Below are 14,886 nucleotides of genomic sequence, written 5' to 3' on the forward strand. Positions count from 1 at the left end.
GCTCACTCTCACTCGTTTCGTCGGATGTCGGCAAAATGGCCGACGAATTGAGCTCGCGCAAATCGGCTTTGCTGGCACGGGCGTTGTTTCTCACTCCACATTACTACATTTTATCATGGTACGCCAGACCTGGTGGTCATTCCCCCCCTTACTCCCTCCCTCCCTCCCTCCCCCCCCCCTCAGCTGCAAGCTGTGTATCGAGAACAACTCTATGTGACAGAACTCCTTCTATGGCTGTGCTGGTCGTGGCGGGCGTACTCGCTGCTGTCCTCCCCCCCTCCCACCCTCGTCGGCTTCTCATCCGCCTTTGGTCAGTCATCGAGGGAAACCCGGCCGGGGCCCTCCCCCCCACACCGCCGCCATTTCCCCTGTCGCTCTGTTACACCAACGTAGCAAGAGCAAAGAAGTATGCAAGAAGCATTACATGATGAGAGACTCACAGAGTGTGTGTATTGTCCTGCGTAGGCCGGTATGTGACGTGGAGAGCAAGCGTGGTGTCGGCGGTGTGTCTGTGTGATTGGCCGAATTTGTGTCTGTCTCTCGCCGCCCCCCCTCCCCCTCCCCCCCACCTATCACTGCTACCTGTGACCGCGTGCGCAACTAGTTGCGGGTGCGGATGCAGGAGATGGGAGGGTTTGTGGAGAGGAAGAGGTTGTGGGTATTGGGTGGGTGTGTCGGGGCGAGTGTGGCTGGCGGGTGCTCACAGGAAGAGGGCGTGTATGTGTGTAGGTGCTAAGAAGAAGAAGTGGTCGAAGACGCGCTCGCGCGACAAGATCGAGAACGCGGTCTTCGCCAACGAGGAGAAGTACGCCGAGATCATGGCTGAGGTCCCCAAGTACCGCCTGATCACCCCGTCGATCATCGCTGAGCGCATGCGCGTCAACGGCTCCGTCGCCCGCGCTGCCATCAAGGACATGCTCGCCGAGGGCCTCATCATTGAGGTCTCCACCCACCGCTCGCAGTCGATCTACACCAAGGCTGTCGCCGACGAGGTTGCCGTCGCCGAGGATGGCGAGGAGGAGGTTGACATGTCCGAGTTCGAGTAAACGTCGATGATCCCACAGCCTACAGTTAGTATTTATCTTTACCCGTGTGTAGCCGCGCGGTCGAGAAGGGCAACAACTTGATCGTGGCCTCCTCGCACTGCACTTGCCCTTGCGATTCCGTCCATCGCATTGGCATCGACTCGCCCGTCGGCAAGGAGGTGGTAGACGACGTCGGTGTGGCCGGCTCTCGCTGCGGACCGTAGCACCTCGCTGCTGCATCGCGAGGGATCGACACGCTCGTCGACGATCAAGGCCGCCACTACGCCAGCGTACCCACGCCGAGCCGCACATCGCAGGGCAGCGTCCCATCCCGCACTCGGGTCCACGCCCTCTTCCATCAGCCGGTGCACCAGATGCGGCTCGTCGACAGCGGCGGCGGCGGCCAGAACCTGGCCTGCAACCGTCCCAGGCGCCTCAGCGTCGAGCAGCTCGATGCCAAGGTTGACGGCACCAGCAAGCATCGCCATGGCTGCAACGCAGAGCGGCCCGCCGTCAAAAGCGTGGGCAAGCTCCTCTCCCTCGTCCCACACAAGCTCGACACCGATGTCACCAGTCGGCCCGAGCGGCCCTGTGATGCCTGCCGCAGCCATGGCCCTGATGAGCGCGATCCACTCATCGTCATCGCCATCAGTGCTAGCAAATACCCCGTACGTTCGCAGAGGCTCGCTCCAGAACTGAGCTCCCGCCGACGACTGGCTGTACCCGAGTGTGGCGGCCACGCTCGCCATGGCCAGTCGGGCCCCACCCCAGCGACCCGCGGCGATGCAAGCATCGTAGCCGGCCAGGGCCTCTGCTCGTCGTCGACCAGCGGCATCGCCCACCAGAGCAGCATGCAGCCGCTGGCAGCTCGCCGCCATCGCTACCGTGTCTGTCAACGAAAGCATGCCTGTGTCGTACGCAATCGCCTGCAGCAGCTCGGTCGGCAGTGAGAGGAGCCCAGCCGGTGACACGGCGCTGGCTGGCAATCCTGACCCTGACCCGCTTGCTCGGCCTAACATCCATGTCGCGTCCGACATGCTGCGGACAAGTGAGGCGCAGAGAAGGTCGCCATGTGTGGAGGGCTGGTGGGCTCTGGCAGCCGAGGCCATCGCGATCACTTCCCATGGCTACCACTTTGTACTGATCTCAGTGATGAGGCCCAGAATGCACCCCAATTGCGGCAGGCACATCGGGTTGACGGATCGCAGCGGGCTGGAAGGCACGGGCGTGCATATATGTATGCGAACAGCATTTACTCAACACCAGCAGTAGTGCGGGATACGCAGATGGGCGGCGTTGTGTAAGGGGAAGGGGAGGAGAGAGAGAGGGGGCGGGGCAAAGACAGACGCGCGAGCTTATTCCTTGGAGCCACCGAAGATCTTCTTGGCGCCGACAATGACGACGGCCCAGCCAGCGAGGACCGAGAGGACAAGGTACTCACCGGGCATGTTCTCGATGAACGAGCCACCCTCCTTACCAGCAGCACCAGAGCCACCACCCCGCACAGTACGCAGCGCCTACTCCCGTCCGTCTCCCTGGATAAGTCCCACTTCCAATAACCCCTTCCCCCCCACCCGCCCCCTCCCCCCCCCCCTTTGCCACCCGCTACCCTGTCCCCCCGCCCCCGCCCCCACCCCCTCACCCGCCCCCCTCCACTTTTTGCCCGTCCCTTCCCCCCCCCCACACACACACACACCCATGGCTTCATACACGGGTCGGGGCCATGCGCGAGGCAGAGGCCACAGAGGTGCGGAGCACGTTGCGAGCAGCGTTGAGTCCAGACATTATTGTTGAAGTGGTAAAGTGTACCGCCTTGAGTTATGCTTGTGGCCCTGCCTCCTCTAGCCCTTTATGGTCTCCCCGCCCCCAGTGACCTCCTTGTCCCTGTCGACCTCCGTGGATGGGGTCGCCCGTCACCGCCACTTGCCGCGCTCAGACAGCCGACACGCATCGATGGCGGCGGAGGAAGCCCGATAGGTATGATGCGGGCAGTGAAGGTCCAAGGCCGTAAACATAATGCGCGTGTACTATGTGTGGTCATCGGATTGAGGCCCATCTCTGTCGGGTGAGTGTGGTTGGGAGATGAGCACAGGCGCGTCAAGCTGTAGCCTGGCGACCCGCACCGATGGAGGTCGCAATATCTAGATGCGGGCCGTGCAGGCTCGATAGCTCAACCATACCTCATCACCCATCATTGCCCGACAAGCCATTCATTCATCCGTTTGTCACGGAGGGGCCGTCGCAGCGCCCGCATCATCCGCCACAGTCTGGCCGCAGTCGCCTCTGGGCAAACCGTTGGACACCCCACCACCCCGACCAGCCACACAACTTCCCCCCCCCCTCCCCACACACACACACATATGCCGGGGGCATGCGAGCGATGCTTGTCACTCGAGGCTGCACTTACCCGTGCTGAGAAGGAGGCTCACGTCCTCCGGCGCGAGCTCGAGGCTGCGTCGTCGGCCCTCACCGTCCGCGACGAGGGACCACTCTCGGCGCCCAATTACAAGGCCAAGATCAGGGTCCTCTCATATAATGTCCGAGTCCTTGAGGACCAGCTGGCAGCGCAAGAAAAGCGGCATGCACAGCGACTCCTTGACCTTGCCACCGCTCACCGCGCCGACATGGCCCGCCTCGAAGACCGCTTCGAAGCCGATCTCGAGTCGACCCTGGTAGACATCCCACAGTACTCGGCGATCTCCTCGCTTGTTGCCCGTATGGCTCCAGCGCCTGCCAGCCCAAGCCCTCCTCCTGCCAGTCCAACTCCTCTTCCAGTCGTTGCTTCTCCTCCTCCCGCAGATCTTGTTGACGAATCCGACGATGACGAGCTCTTCGCTGCTGCCAGTTTCCAGCCCAACCTCGCTGCCGCCTCGCCGCCTCGTCCTTCTTCTCCAGTCGTGTCACCAGCCCTCATCGCCCGTTTTGCCACTGCCCGCGGTCAACTCCTTCACGCATCGCAACTCGTCGAAGACCTTGTTGCGTCAGTTCCTCAGCCGGCAGCCACTTCTGCTCCCGCTCCCACTCCTGATCCTGCTCCCGCTCCTGCCCAGGAGCTCAAGACCGAGCGCGAGGCCGAGCTCGAAGTCGAGCTCAAGGCTGCGCGCGCCGATGCAGCCGCTCTGCGAGCGCACCTTTCCCGCGCCACGACTTCTGACCCCCGCGAGAGCCGCGCCCGTGCGCTCGAAGAGTCTGAGGGCATTCGCGTCCTCCGTGGCCGCATCGCCGAGCTCGCCGAGGAGCTCACCGACGCGCGGGCCGAGCTCGACCTCGCCCATCGGCACGCCGCCACAGACAAGAACACCGCTCCTACCTCATCCGACCCACCCACCACCTCCAAGGCCGTTCTCGCGGCCGCCGCCACCTCCTTTGCCGCGGGTGCCGGCGTCGTTGCTGCCTCGGTCTACGCCATGCCGTCCGTTGTCATGTCGTTTGTCAGCTGATAGTCATCACGGAACTTGGTCGGCTGAGCCCTGCTGTTGCCATTAAACCCACCGTGTCGGCGGCGAGGAGCAGTGACATCCAAGCGAGGCACACCTGAGTATGTCGGCAGCCGGCACAAGCCGGTATGTTCTGGGATGGGGCAACGGCTACTACGGACGGCTGGCCCAAGGTCGCGGCGACTGGGACGACAAGCCGTACCCAGTGGTGCTGCGGAAGGGGCCTTGGGACGCTGTGCTGACTGGCAAGCGGATGACCTTGGCTGCGGGCGCGGCTCATGTGATGACGGTGACCGATGGCGTGCTGGCGAGCCACGGCAAGTGCCACTTTGGTCAGCTCGGCCTCGGCATGATCGATGAAGATGAGAGCTACCCGGTCCAAGTCGCGCTGGTCGGACGCGAGAGCGATGACGACATTGTTGCGGCGTACGCCGGTGAGTCGTCGGGATTTGCTCGGACCTCGTCGGGGCAGATCTGGGCATGGGGCTGTGGCTTTTACTTTGGTCTCGGCGACAGGTCCGAGGACCATGCGCTTGTTCCGCGCCGAGTTGATGACTGCTGGCGTGAGGCTGGATGGTACGGCGACGGGCGCGAGATCGTGGACATTGCCGGCGGCGGATCGCACATTGCAGTCCTCTGCTCCGACGGAATCGTGGTGACCGGCGGCGGGAACCAGTACGGGCAGACCGGGCGCGGGCGCGACGAGCGGGCGGTGGCGCTGGATGAGCCTGTGAAGCTTCCAGAGAGAGCCGTGGCCGTAGCGGCCTCGCGGCGGCACACCCTCGTTCTCGGCGAGTCGGGGGCGGTGTACTCGGCTGGCGAGGCGGGGGTGGACGTGCTTGGCCGTGACGGCGACGGGCGCACGTTTGACAAAGTGGCTGGACTGGAGGGAATCAAGCACATCGCACTCGGGCCAAAACACGGGCTTGCAGCGTCGGACGATGCAGTGTACTCGTGGGGTGCTGGCCTGCACGGCCGGCTTGGGCATGGCGACCACTGCGACGTCTCGCAGCCGACACGAATCGTGTTTGAGCCCACGATGAGCGGGCACGTTGTGGGGCTGGCAGTTGGCTCCTCACACTCGCTCGTCCTCACTTCAAGTGGCGAGCTATGGTCGTGGGGCTCTGACGTGCGAGGCAAGCAGCTATTCCGAAGCGCTGCACGCGACTGAGATCGCGTGACATCGTGCCCGACGAGGCCGACAAGCTCTCGGGTGCGGTGCTGACGCCAGTCAGGATCGACACCCGCCTCGCCGAGTACGGCGGGAGTGTCGAAGCTGTGGCGTCTGGCACCAACCATACATTTGTGGTCATGCACGGATCGTGGGAGGAGGCGATTGTGGCGCAGGAAGAGAGTGAGGCCGAGGTGAGGAGGGAGCGGAAGGAAGAAGAGAGGGCGAGGAAAGAGGCCGCGGCGAGCATGGTGGGGAAGGGAATTGTACCTCTGCCACCGCCACCGCCACCGCCACCGCCACCGCCCCCACCTCCTCGGCCGATGTGTTAGAGTCAACGCTGGAGAGAGACCTCAGCTCGTGATGCGCCTTCTACTTGCGCACGCCAACCATAAACATCCGCCGGAACGGGAAGAGCGTCTGCCCATCGGGCAGCGGCGGGTACGCGGCGCGGAGGGCGGTCCTGTACGCGTCCTCGTATCGTGCTTGCGCGGTTCCAGACGGGTCGGCAGCGGCAAGCGCGGAGAGAATCGGCTTGAGGCCGGTCTCGCGGGTAAACCTGTACACGGGGTCATCACCGTCGAGAACCTGGACGTACTCTGTGGACCAGAGGTGCGGGCTGAGGCCTGCGTTGTCGAGGATGGCGTAGTAGGCGGTGTGATCGTGGGCGACGGTAGGGACAGCAAGCGCTGGCGAGTCAAGATCAAGGTCCAGCTCCGGGTGGGCTTCAAGCTCGCGAGCGAGAACCTTGGTCATGAGCATGTGCGACGGCTGGACACGGGTGTCGGGCATCTGAATGGCGAGGACGCCCGATGGCGCAAGAACGTCCGGCGAGGCAAGGCGCGCCAGGGCCGAGGCATGGCTCTCTGGCGAGAGCCAGTGGAGAGCAGCGTTAGAGAAGACCAGGGCGGCGGGTGTCGGCGGGACAAAGTCCTCGATGGTGCCGAGGACGGTGGTGATGCCAGCCGAGTGGTCGAGGTCTGCAGCTGACGCATCGGCGGCGGCCAACATCTCGGGCGAAGAGTCGACGCCCAGGATGGAAGAGGAGGGAAAGGCGTCAGCAAGGTAAGGGAAGAGGTTGCCGGCGCCGCATCCGAGATCAACCACCAGCGGTATCGAGGCTGCCGAGGCTGCCGAGGCTGCTGACGCCGCCGAAGCTGCCGACGCCGCCGAGGGCACGAACGACGAGGCAAAGGCAAGGAGGTCGAGAGCGGGGCGGAGACGGGCAGAGTTAAAGGCGAGGTAGCGCGCCGGGTTCCAGGGGTTGGACATGATGGGGAGGGAAGGGGTGGGGTCGGAAGAGAGAGAGAGAGACGCTAGCTTGCTTGGCGTGCTCGGTAGCCCAGGTCAAGTGGCGACGTGTCACGCCGAGAGAACAAACTGAATTGGAAAATTTCTTCATTGGAGATCTCGGCGCCCCAAGAGTACGCGGCGCAAGCACCGTGCACGTCCTGGGTGCGGCGAAACCGCCGGAGCGCACAGGTCAAGAGTACGATCGGAGAGAAGACTTAGTACTCCTCGACGTAGTCGAGGTCCTCGTCCTCACCCTCGATGGAGTCGACACCGACCTCCTCGTAATCCTTCTCGAGGGCGGCAAGGTCCTCACGGGCCTCGGAGAACTCACCCTCCTCCATGCCCTCACCGACGTACCAGTGGACAAAGGCACGCTTGGCGTACATGAGGTCGAACTTGTGGTCGATGCGAGCCCAGGCCTCCGCGATGGCGGTGGTGTTGGAGAGCATGCAGACAGCGCGCTGGACCTTGGCGAGGTCACCGCCCGGCACGACGGTCGGCGGCTGGTAGTTGATGCCGACCTTGAAGCCAGTCGGGCACCAGTCCACGAACTGGATGGTGCGCTTGGTCTTGATGGTGGCGATGGCGGCGTTGACGTCCTTGGGGACAACGTCACCACGGTAGAGCATGCAGCACGCCATGTACTTGCCGTGGCGCGGGTCGCACTTGACCATCTGGTTCGCGGGCTCGAACACCGCGTTGGTGATCTCAGCCACGGACAGCTGCTCGTGGTAGGCCTTCTCGGCCGAGATGACCGGCGCGTAGGTGGCCATCGGGAAATGGATACGCGGGTACGGGACGAGGTTGGTCTGGAACTCGGTGAGATCGACGTTGAGGGCACCATCGAACCGGAGCGAGGCAGTGATCGACGAAACGATCTGGCCAATGAGACGGTTCAGGTTGGTGTACGTCGGGCGCTCGATGTCGAGGTTGCGACGGCAGATGTCGTACAGGGCCTCGTTATCGACCATGAACGCGCAGTCGGAGTGCTCGAGCATGGTGTGGGTCGACAGAATCGTGTTGTACGGCTCCACAACCGCGGTCGAGATCTGCGGGGCGGGGTAGATGGTGAACTCGAGCTTCGACTTCTTGCCGTAGTCGACGGACAGGCGCTCCATGAGGAGCGAGCCAAAGCCGGAGCCGGTACCACCACCGAAGGCGTGGAACATGAGGAAGCCCTGGAGACCAGTGCAGTTGTCCGCAAGCTTGCGGATGCGGTCGAGGACGAGGTCAACAATCTCCTTGCCGATGGTGTAGTGGCCACGAGCGTAGTTGTTGGCGGCATCCTCCTTGCCGGTGATCAGCTGCTCCGGGTGGAAGAGCTGGCGGTAGGTGCCGGTGCGGACCTCGTCGATCACAGTCGGCTCGAGGTCAACAAACACAGCGCGCGGGACGTGCTTGCCAGCGCCGGTCTCCGAGAAGAACGTGTTGAAAGCGTCGTCACCACCACCGATGGTCTTGTCCGAAGGCATCTGGCCATCCGGCTGACTGTAGGCGGGAGGAGATGAAGATGGGAATGGGGTTAGTGCGTTGGTTAAGGCCAAAGCCATTCACGTAAAAAAAAACATCCCCAACCGTTGGCGGCCGCCAATGAGCGGGAAAGGTCGGTCGGAACATTCCAATCCCCGCTCGCTTGACCCCCCTCACACACACACTCTCTCTCTCTCTCTCAAACGTACATGCCGTGCTCAAGGCAGTAGAGCTCCCAGCAGGCGTTACCAATCTGGACGCCAGCCTGGCCAATGTGGATCGAGATGCACTCACGCATGTTGAAAAGGGGTCTGTATCCGTCGCAAACAACCAATGAGTTCCCGCCGTTTCGTCGTTGCTCCCGTTGCCACCCAAACGCGCGCCAAAAACATTTTTTTCGCTGGCCCGCCCCACAGCCCCTGCCTCCCCCCCACCCATACAGCCCACAAAACACTTCCCCAGCCTCACAACCTTCACGCTCTCCTCCGCATGGCCCATGCACGGCTCCACACCCACTTCCCCTCGCTCCCAAACAACTTGTTCCACACAACACACCCACCCCACTCTCGCCCCCGGTCGCGTACTTTGGACTGAGGAAAAGTCGAGTCTTACCCCGACTCGTCACGTTCGTCGAAACCGCCCAACCGCTGGTCCCACCAATTTGGCGCCCACCAACCGATTCCGCCACTAAACGATTCCGCCACAACTACGGCCCGACATCCCAATCTACAAGCCTACCCCAGCATGCTGACATTCAATGACTCCGACTCCAGACCCGCACATACCCGTGATCCGACGTCACAACAGGAATCGAAAGTGAGAGCCGGTGCACAATCCGGTCGTCCCACCCCAGCACCCGCCGCATCCGCTCCTTCACAACATAGTCGGCTGCACGATGGACTGGCGCGTGCCCGGCCGCAAACGCCGCCTCGACCTCGTCGTAAAACTCTGGCCCGCCAGCCTCGTCCAGCAGCGACACCATCACCACAACCGCGTGCGACGACGGAATCCGCACTCCGCCCTCGCCGCGGATGTACGGCAGCGAGTCGTCGAGGAGCGTTCCTGCAAGCGAGTTGACGTCAAACGGCTCAAAGCCGCCCGTTGTCATATCAAACAGAAACACTGTCCGCTCATGGAGGGTGAGTGCGTCCGCAACCTGACCCAGCACACTTCGTCCCTCTCCCGATGGCGCCACCACGACCATCCGGCACATCGAGAGCAGCCCGCCGTCTTTGCGGCAGCTTCCCGCCGTGCCTGAAGCAGAGTTTGGATGCCGCATGTAGTGAATGTGGTCCACAAGCTCTGCCGCCAGCGCCCGTGCCACCTCAAGCCCCGCAGCATCCACCACCGCGAGGTGGATCGAGAGCGTCGGCGTGCCGCGATGCGCAAGGAGCGTTTCGCGGACACGAGCTGCCACAGCCTCGTAGTCCGGATGCTGCGAGAGAAAGCTGGCGATGGCAGGATCAACCACATCAGCCCGGCTCCGCGCCTGTCGTCCGCCCACAGTGACGGTTGAGACCACGAGGGCGCAGATAGCGAGGAAACCAATGACAGTCAATATTGCCACACACAACATAGACGACGATGATGATGCCGACGACGACGAGGGTGCCGGCCTCGGCGGCGGCGGCAGCTCAGTCTCGCACATCGGGAGCGCGGCCTGCGCTGCGAGGCCCTCGAGCAGAGGGCGCAGCTCGTCGCGGGTGTCACACTGAGTCACCCACTCGACAGTATCATTCGCATCCTCTAGCGCCACACCCACCAATAGGGTGTGCAACCGAGAAGTGAGATTCTTCTTGCGTTGCTTGTTCCTTGGCGTCGGTCCAGCGCCCGGGAGCTCCGACGGGAGGTAGTCTGTGAGGAGGCCGGTGAGCTTGTCGAGCTGCTCATGACTCGTCACAAATGGCGCAAGGGCCGCGGAGAGCGAGTCGGCGTTGACGTGGGGATTGGATGGTGGCATGGGGGGGGAGGAGGTAGGGCAAGTGATGTATGTATGTGTGAGTGTGTGTGTGTGTTTAAGACCCTTCCTGTGGTGAATGCGGCGTGGCTGGCCCAACACGGTCGACGAACTGGGCACCAAGACCCACAGCCACCCAAGGTCAAAGCCACTTCCGTGCCGCCCTCTCGACTTCCCGTTTCACCTCCACCTCACCTCTCTTGAGCCGACTCGGATATCATGGACGATAGCCTCATTGTTACGGCAACAGAGCGTCCCACGCCAGACTCGGCTGATACAACTCTCACGGTGGCCAGGCCTTCGAGTACTTGGTCTGGCTCGGCCCTCTGGTCCGCCCTCACCCGTAACATCCTCGTCCCGCTTGTCCAGGGTGCCGCCATGGGCCTTGGCTCACACCTCATGCTCTACACTTGGACATGGTGGAAGTGCAAGCCGACTACCGTCCGTGGTACCCTGTGAGGCACCGAGATGAAGGCCTGTGTCGGCCGACGATGGGCTGCCTGCGGCGACTGCGGTGAGAAGGGGATGAGGGGAGCGGTCTGCGCTCCCGTCGGCTGCGCTTCCATCTATATGCATCACTGGTGCGATGCGATGGGGCGGTGAGCCTTCAGTGGCTCTGGTCTCCAGCTGTTTAGTGTGGAAGAGTAAATCATCCGTGCCTTGAGCCGTGACGGGCGGCTGGATCGAGGGCGCGTCACGCGAGCGGCTGCGTCCTGCCATGTGGCGATGTGGCCAGTCGACGAGCGCCCTACTTCCAGGCCAGGACTGGCAGCGGCCCGGGAAAGCGGTTCACAAAGCCGACGCGTCGGGTCGTCAGCCGCAACAGTGGCTGGTACCGATCCCGAGGGAGTGCAAGGTCCAGCAAGCACATCCGGTCGGCGCCCAACGTATATCGATAGCTGCTCAGCCGAGCAGCTGCACCATTGCAGTAAGCACCAGCGATCGCAGCTCTCCTGCTTCCTCTTCTTCGATCACCTCTCAGCCTGGCTCTCCCCGCCGGTGACGGCCTCGCCCGACGCGTCGTCGTCGTACGAGACATCGTCCGAGTCGCGCTCAAGCCGGAGGTCGGGCTTGAGGATGTTGTGCATGACAGAGGCCCCTGCAAACATAGAGAGCGAAACCGCAGCCCACATCTTGAGCAGCGAGCTTCGTGTGTACGGCACAGACATGGCGGACGGCAGAGTTGAGTGCTGTCGGCTGCTGAGCACGACGCGGGGTTGGCAGTCGTTGGCACCAAGCCCGTGGTCGGGGGGGGGGGGGGGGGGGGGGGGCAGGCGGCAACCCAGGGGTGATCCACCGGCTAACAAGCTTCTACAATACTATGTGTGGAGATCACGCGTAGCATGGTATGTTTGATTCAGTACTGGACATTGATTTCGGCCATCCGAGGGTACACGTGGTTGCCCCGGTTGGGCAGCTGCGGGTTCGAGTTGGTGCACAACCAGCTGCATAGCGCGTGACTGAGCAAGCCAAGCTCCATCCAAGCCCACCATCTTCTATCCATGCCGTCACACCCCCTCCGCTCCTTGACTCATCAAGCTTAAAAACTGATGTGCTGATGAACGCATGGATGTGTGGGTATATGGGCGTACGACGCGATGAGTCGATGGTGGCAGGAACAGGTGCTCTCCAGATGGAAACGTCTGGGTTGGGTCTGGGCAAGAAGAGGGGTATGTACTTGACTGCCATAGGTGGAAGGACGGGTGAAGATGGCAGCAGATGAGGTTGCGTTCAAGGTGGTGATCCTTGGAGATGACGGCGTGGGAAAAGTATGTGGTTGCCGCGTCCAGAAGTGGCCAGAGAGGATGGAAGAGACAGGGTCCGGGTGCTGGTGCATGGGAAGGAAGAACAGATCTCAGCTCACTACAGATGACGTTCTGGTGAGGGGTGGACGGAGAGAGCAGATGACTTTAGCAAAGAAGTGGAACGAAATGACCCAGGGCGGTGATGCTGTGAGGGTGGAAGCACTCGAGGCAACCGTGTATCCAATCCACGTGCGGACGACGGCTGGGAGTGTGGTGTTCAACACTTGGGTGACCGATGGGCCTCAGATGGATGAAAGGATGCTGGCCAATGTCGAGGCTGCTATCCTCGTCTTTGCTGTCGACGCGCGAGACTCGTACAAGAACTTGCCTCATTGGCATCGGCATGCCTACAACAGCGCTGGTAACAGTATGCGGCTGCCAATGGTGGTGTGCGGCAACAAGGTCGACGTCGTTGAACGGGTCGTTAAGCCCAAGCACATCACTTTCCATCGCAAAAAGAACTTGCAGTACTGCGATGTGTCTGCAACCGGAGGCTACAACGTCGAACGGCCCCTTCTGTATCTGATCCGCACGCTCTCAGGCCAGCCAGACCTTGACCTTGCAGAGTAGTTCGAGTGCAAGTGCTCGTCCCAGAGTGAACTACGAATGTCCAGCACGAGAGTGTGTTCAAGACTTGCCTATCATTCCGGATTGATGGGGGGATCGAGCGTAGGGGCTCGGGTATCGCGGCCGCGCCGCACGGGACGGGGACATGCCCATCGCGACCGGCATCGGAACCATGGACGGGTAGGCACGGCGCTGGTGCTGCATCTGAGTGAGTCCAAAGATTTGCGCAGAGGCCTTGTGCATCCGAGCCTGGAACTCGACTCGCGGAATGGGACGGCCGGCGCCCGGGCGGGTGGCCACGGTAGAGCGGCGCTGAGCAAAGATCGGTGAACCAATCTGGCGGACGAGTGGCGAAGAGTACGGCGAGGCAAAGACTGCAGGGTGGACTCCATGCGGAGAAGTGGGAGCCATGCGGCGCGGCGATGGGGACGCGTGCGACGGGTGCGACGGCGATGCGTGGGCTCGATAGATGGCCCGTTGCGCCACAAAGGCACCGGGACCGAGAGAGGGCGAAGACGGAGTTGGTGCCTTGGTCATGATGGGGGCAGATGCGGGGGGGGCAGCAGCAGCCGGCGCAGGAGCAAGCGCAGGGACAGACGGTCCGTCGGTGAGCGCGGACGAACTACGAAGCTCGTCGACCTCCTTGGTCTTTCGATCAAGCTCCTCATGCAAGATCTCCACAGTTGCCTCGAGCGACGCGATAAGCGCGGCCTGTGTCTCTGCAGTTGCTTCGAGCTCCTCAATGACCGCCTGCTGCTGTCGGGTCGTGGCCTCGTACTTGGCCTCGAGCAGGAGCGACTCCTCGTGTGCGAGCGAAGTGTTGAGCTCGGCCTCCTCGGCTGCAGACTCCAACTGTGCCCGAAGCTCCTCAATCAAACGGGCCTGTTCCTCGATGACCTCCGATTTGACAGCATCCGATTTGGCGGCAGCCTTGGCGCCCGGCGACCGCGAGCCGCGAGACCCGCGCACAGCGGTCGTTCGGCGTCGGTCGGCCTCGATCTGCGAGAGGAACGCGTTCTGCTTTTGCAGGGCCGCGGCCTGGAGCTCGAGCGCCTCAGCTTGCTCCTTGACTTGAAGCTCCAGCTCGAGAATCCTCCGTCTAGCTGCAGCACGCTCCAGCTCTGTCGACGGTGAGCCAGGAAGTGATGACAATGGTGACGGCGAGGTCAGGACCGGGGTGCGCGACGGCGAGGGTGCCACCTGTTTGGCGCGCGAAAGCAGGTCGAGTACCTCGGCTTCATCTTGGGCCGAGTATGGTGTGACGTCCGGCGAGTCTGGGTATACTTTAGACATGCGATGCTTGTTGTGAGCGTAAACCGTGTATGAGGAGGATGAAAAGGTGGTGTGGCTTGAGGTGGGTGGGTGAGCTGAAGGGTGACGGTGGCTGGGAGTGGTGTGCGGTGCTGTGACGTGTGATCAGAGACTCGCTGTCAGCGGGGATGCGGGCGCCAGGACTGGTTCAGTGGAGCTGCATCAGAGCGTTGATGGACTGCACAACATGGTTGAGCTGCGTCCAGTTTCTCTACTTTTGTTACAGTACAACGAGCACGGGGGTTGATGGTGCGTGCGGTGTGTTAGATCAGTGTGTCAAGTATGACGGGAGAATGTGTGTGTGTGTGTGGGGGGTGAAGGTGGTTTACATCTGCTTGGCGAGCTTGCGCAGGCGAGCCTCACGCTCGGCAAACTTGGCAGCAAGGCGCTTGGAATAGTCATCTAGGGCGGCGACCGAGACCTCAAGCTGGGCCACTGTTGCGGCGATGGTATCGATCTGATCGAGATACGGCTGGAGGTGGGCATACTGGACCTTGAGCTCTTCCATGTGACCGGCTAGGCCCTGTGTGACCTCCAGCATATGGGCGTACTTTGCCGTAGCTGCGGCATTGACCTCTGTCAGCACTGTATAGTCCGAAGCTGACGAGGCGAGTTCTGCGTCGAGGTAGCGTGCGAGGGCGTCGAACATGGTGTGCGTGGCCTCTTCAACACGCTGCATGTCGTCGACAGCGGGGTGCTCGGCAGCGGGGTGTGTGGTGGACACTGGTGTGGCCTCCATATGTGTGTGTGCGGAGAAGGGAAGCGTATGTGTGCGTGTGTATGTGTGTGTGTGTATGTGTGTGTGTGAGAGTGTGTGTGGGAGAGTGGAGAGATGTGGTGGTTGTGGTTG

The 14,886-nt window shown here is 62.3% G+C and overlaps 11 protein-coding genes across 11 annotated transcripts; 4 read left to right on the top strand and 7 right to left on the bottom strand.

Annotated features, from left to right (window-relative positions):
• The first annotated feature begins 36 nt into the window (after positions 1-36).
• AMSG_00100 (S25 ribosomal protein) lies at positions 37-1,063 on the top strand. The gene is made up of 3 exons (XM_013907510.1): positions 37-118; positions 466-469; positions 730-1,063. The coding sequence occupies exons 1-3, from the start codon at positions 116-118 to the stop codon at positions 1,044-1,046; spliced, it is 324 nt and encodes a 107-aa protein (XP_013762964.1). The 5' UTR covers positions 37-115; the 3' UTR covers positions 1,047-1,063.
• A 21-nt stretch (positions 1,064-1,084) lies between these two features.
• On the bottom strand, positions 1,085-1,774 carry AMSG_00101 (uncharacterized protein; the record flags this gene model as incomplete). The annotated part of the gene is made up of 1 exon (XM_013907511.1): positions 1,085-1,774. The coding sequence occupies one exon, from the start codon at positions 1,772-1,774 to the stop codon at positions 1,085-1,087; it is 690 nt and encodes a 229-aa protein (XP_013762965.1).
• A 471-nt stretch (positions 1,775-2,245) lies between these two features.
• Positions 2,246-2,843, bottom strand: AMSG_00102 (uncharacterized protein). Its single transcript, XM_013907512.1, has 2 exons — positions 2,736-2,843; positions 2,246-2,542 (listed from the first exon to the last, which is right to left on the bottom strand). The coding sequence occupies exons 1-2, from the start codon at positions 2,808-2,810 to the stop codon at positions 2,381-2,383; spliced, it is 237 nt and encodes a 78-aa protein (XP_013762966.1). The 5' UTR covers positions 2,811-2,843; the 3' UTR covers positions 2,246-2,380.
• A 542-nt stretch (positions 2,844-3,385) lies between these two features.
• On the top strand, positions 3,386-4,465 carry AMSG_00103 (uncharacterized protein; the record flags this gene model as incomplete). The annotated part of the gene is made up of 2 exons (XM_013907513.1): positions 3,386-3,740; positions 3,825-4,465. 2 exons carry the CDS (start codon positions 3,386-3,388, stop codon positions 4,463-4,465), a joined length of 996 nt encoding a protein of 331 aa, XP_013762967.1.
• A 100-nt stretch (positions 4,466-4,565) lies between these two features.
• On the top strand, positions 4,566-5,633 carry AMSG_00104 (BNR repeat domain-containing protein; the record flags this gene model as incomplete). Its single annotated transcript, XM_013907514.1, has 1 exon — positions 4,566-5,633. One exon carries the CDS (start codon positions 4,566-4,568, stop codon positions 5,631-5,633), a length of 1,068 nt encoding a protein of 355 aa, XP_013762968.1.
• A 372-nt stretch (positions 5,634-6,005) lies between these two features.
• On the bottom strand, positions 6,006-6,905 carry AMSG_00105 (trans-aconitate 2-methyltransferase; the record flags this gene model as incomplete). Its single annotated transcript, XM_013907515.1, has 1 exon — positions 6,006-6,905. The coding sequence occupies one exon, from the start codon at positions 6,903-6,905 to the stop codon at positions 6,006-6,008; it is 900 nt and encodes a 299-aa protein (XP_013762969.1).
• Positions 6,906-7,141: 236 nt separating this feature from the next.
• Positions 7,142-10,356, bottom strand: AMSG_11593 (uncharacterized protein; the record flags this gene model as incomplete). Its single annotated transcript, XM_013907737.1, has 3 exons — positions 7,142-8,414; positions 8,606-8,707; positions 9,182-10,356. The coding sequence occupies 3 exons, from the start codon at positions 10,354-10,356 to the stop codon at positions 7,142-7,144; spliced, it is 2,550 nt and encodes an 849-aa protein (XP_013763191.1).
• A 968-nt stretch (positions 10,357-11,324) lies between these two features.
• On the bottom strand, positions 11,325-11,522 carry AMSG_00108 (uncharacterized protein; the record flags this gene model as incomplete). Its single annotated transcript, XM_013907516.1, has 1 exon — positions 11,325-11,522. The coding sequence occupies one exon, from the start codon at positions 11,520-11,522 to the stop codon at positions 11,325-11,327; it is 198 nt and encodes a 65-aa protein (XP_013762970.1).
• A 762-nt stretch (positions 11,523-12,284) lies between these two features.
• Positions 12,285-12,728, top strand: AMSG_00109 (GTP binding nuclear protein RAN; the record flags this gene model as incomplete). The annotated part of the gene is made up of 1 exon (XM_013907517.1): positions 12,285-12,728. The coding sequence occupies one exon, from the start codon at positions 12,285-12,287 to the stop codon at positions 12,726-12,728; it is 444 nt and encodes a 147-aa protein (XP_013762971.1).
• A 39-nt stretch (positions 12,729-12,767) lies between these two features.
• On the bottom strand, positions 12,768-14,018 carry AMSG_00110 (uncharacterized protein; the record flags this gene model as incomplete). Its single annotated transcript, XM_013907518.1, has 1 exon — positions 12,768-14,018. One exon carries the CDS (start codon positions 14,016-14,018, stop codon positions 12,786-12,788), a length of 1,233 nt encoding a protein of 410 aa, XP_013762972.1. The 3' UTR covers positions 12,768-12,785.
• Positions 14,019-14,361: 343 nt separating this feature from the next.
• AMSG_00111 (BLOC1S2 isoform) lies at positions 14,362-14,883 on the bottom strand (the record flags this gene model as incomplete). Its single annotated transcript, XM_013907519.1, has 1 exon — positions 14,362-14,883. The coding sequence occupies exon 1, from the start codon at positions 14,773-14,775 to the stop codon at positions 14,362-14,364; it is 414 nt and encodes a 137-aa protein (XP_013762973.1). The 5' UTR covers positions 14,776-14,883.
• Between the last annotated feature and the right edge of the window lie 3 nt (positions 14,884-14,886).

The sequence above is a fragment of the Thecamonas trahens genome, assembly GCF_000142905.1.
Source record: "Thecamonas trahens ATCC 50062 unplaced genomic scaffold supercont1.1, whole genome shotgun sequence".
Lineage (NCBI taxonomy): Eukaryota > Apusomonadida > Apusomonadidae > Thecamonas > Thecamonas trahens.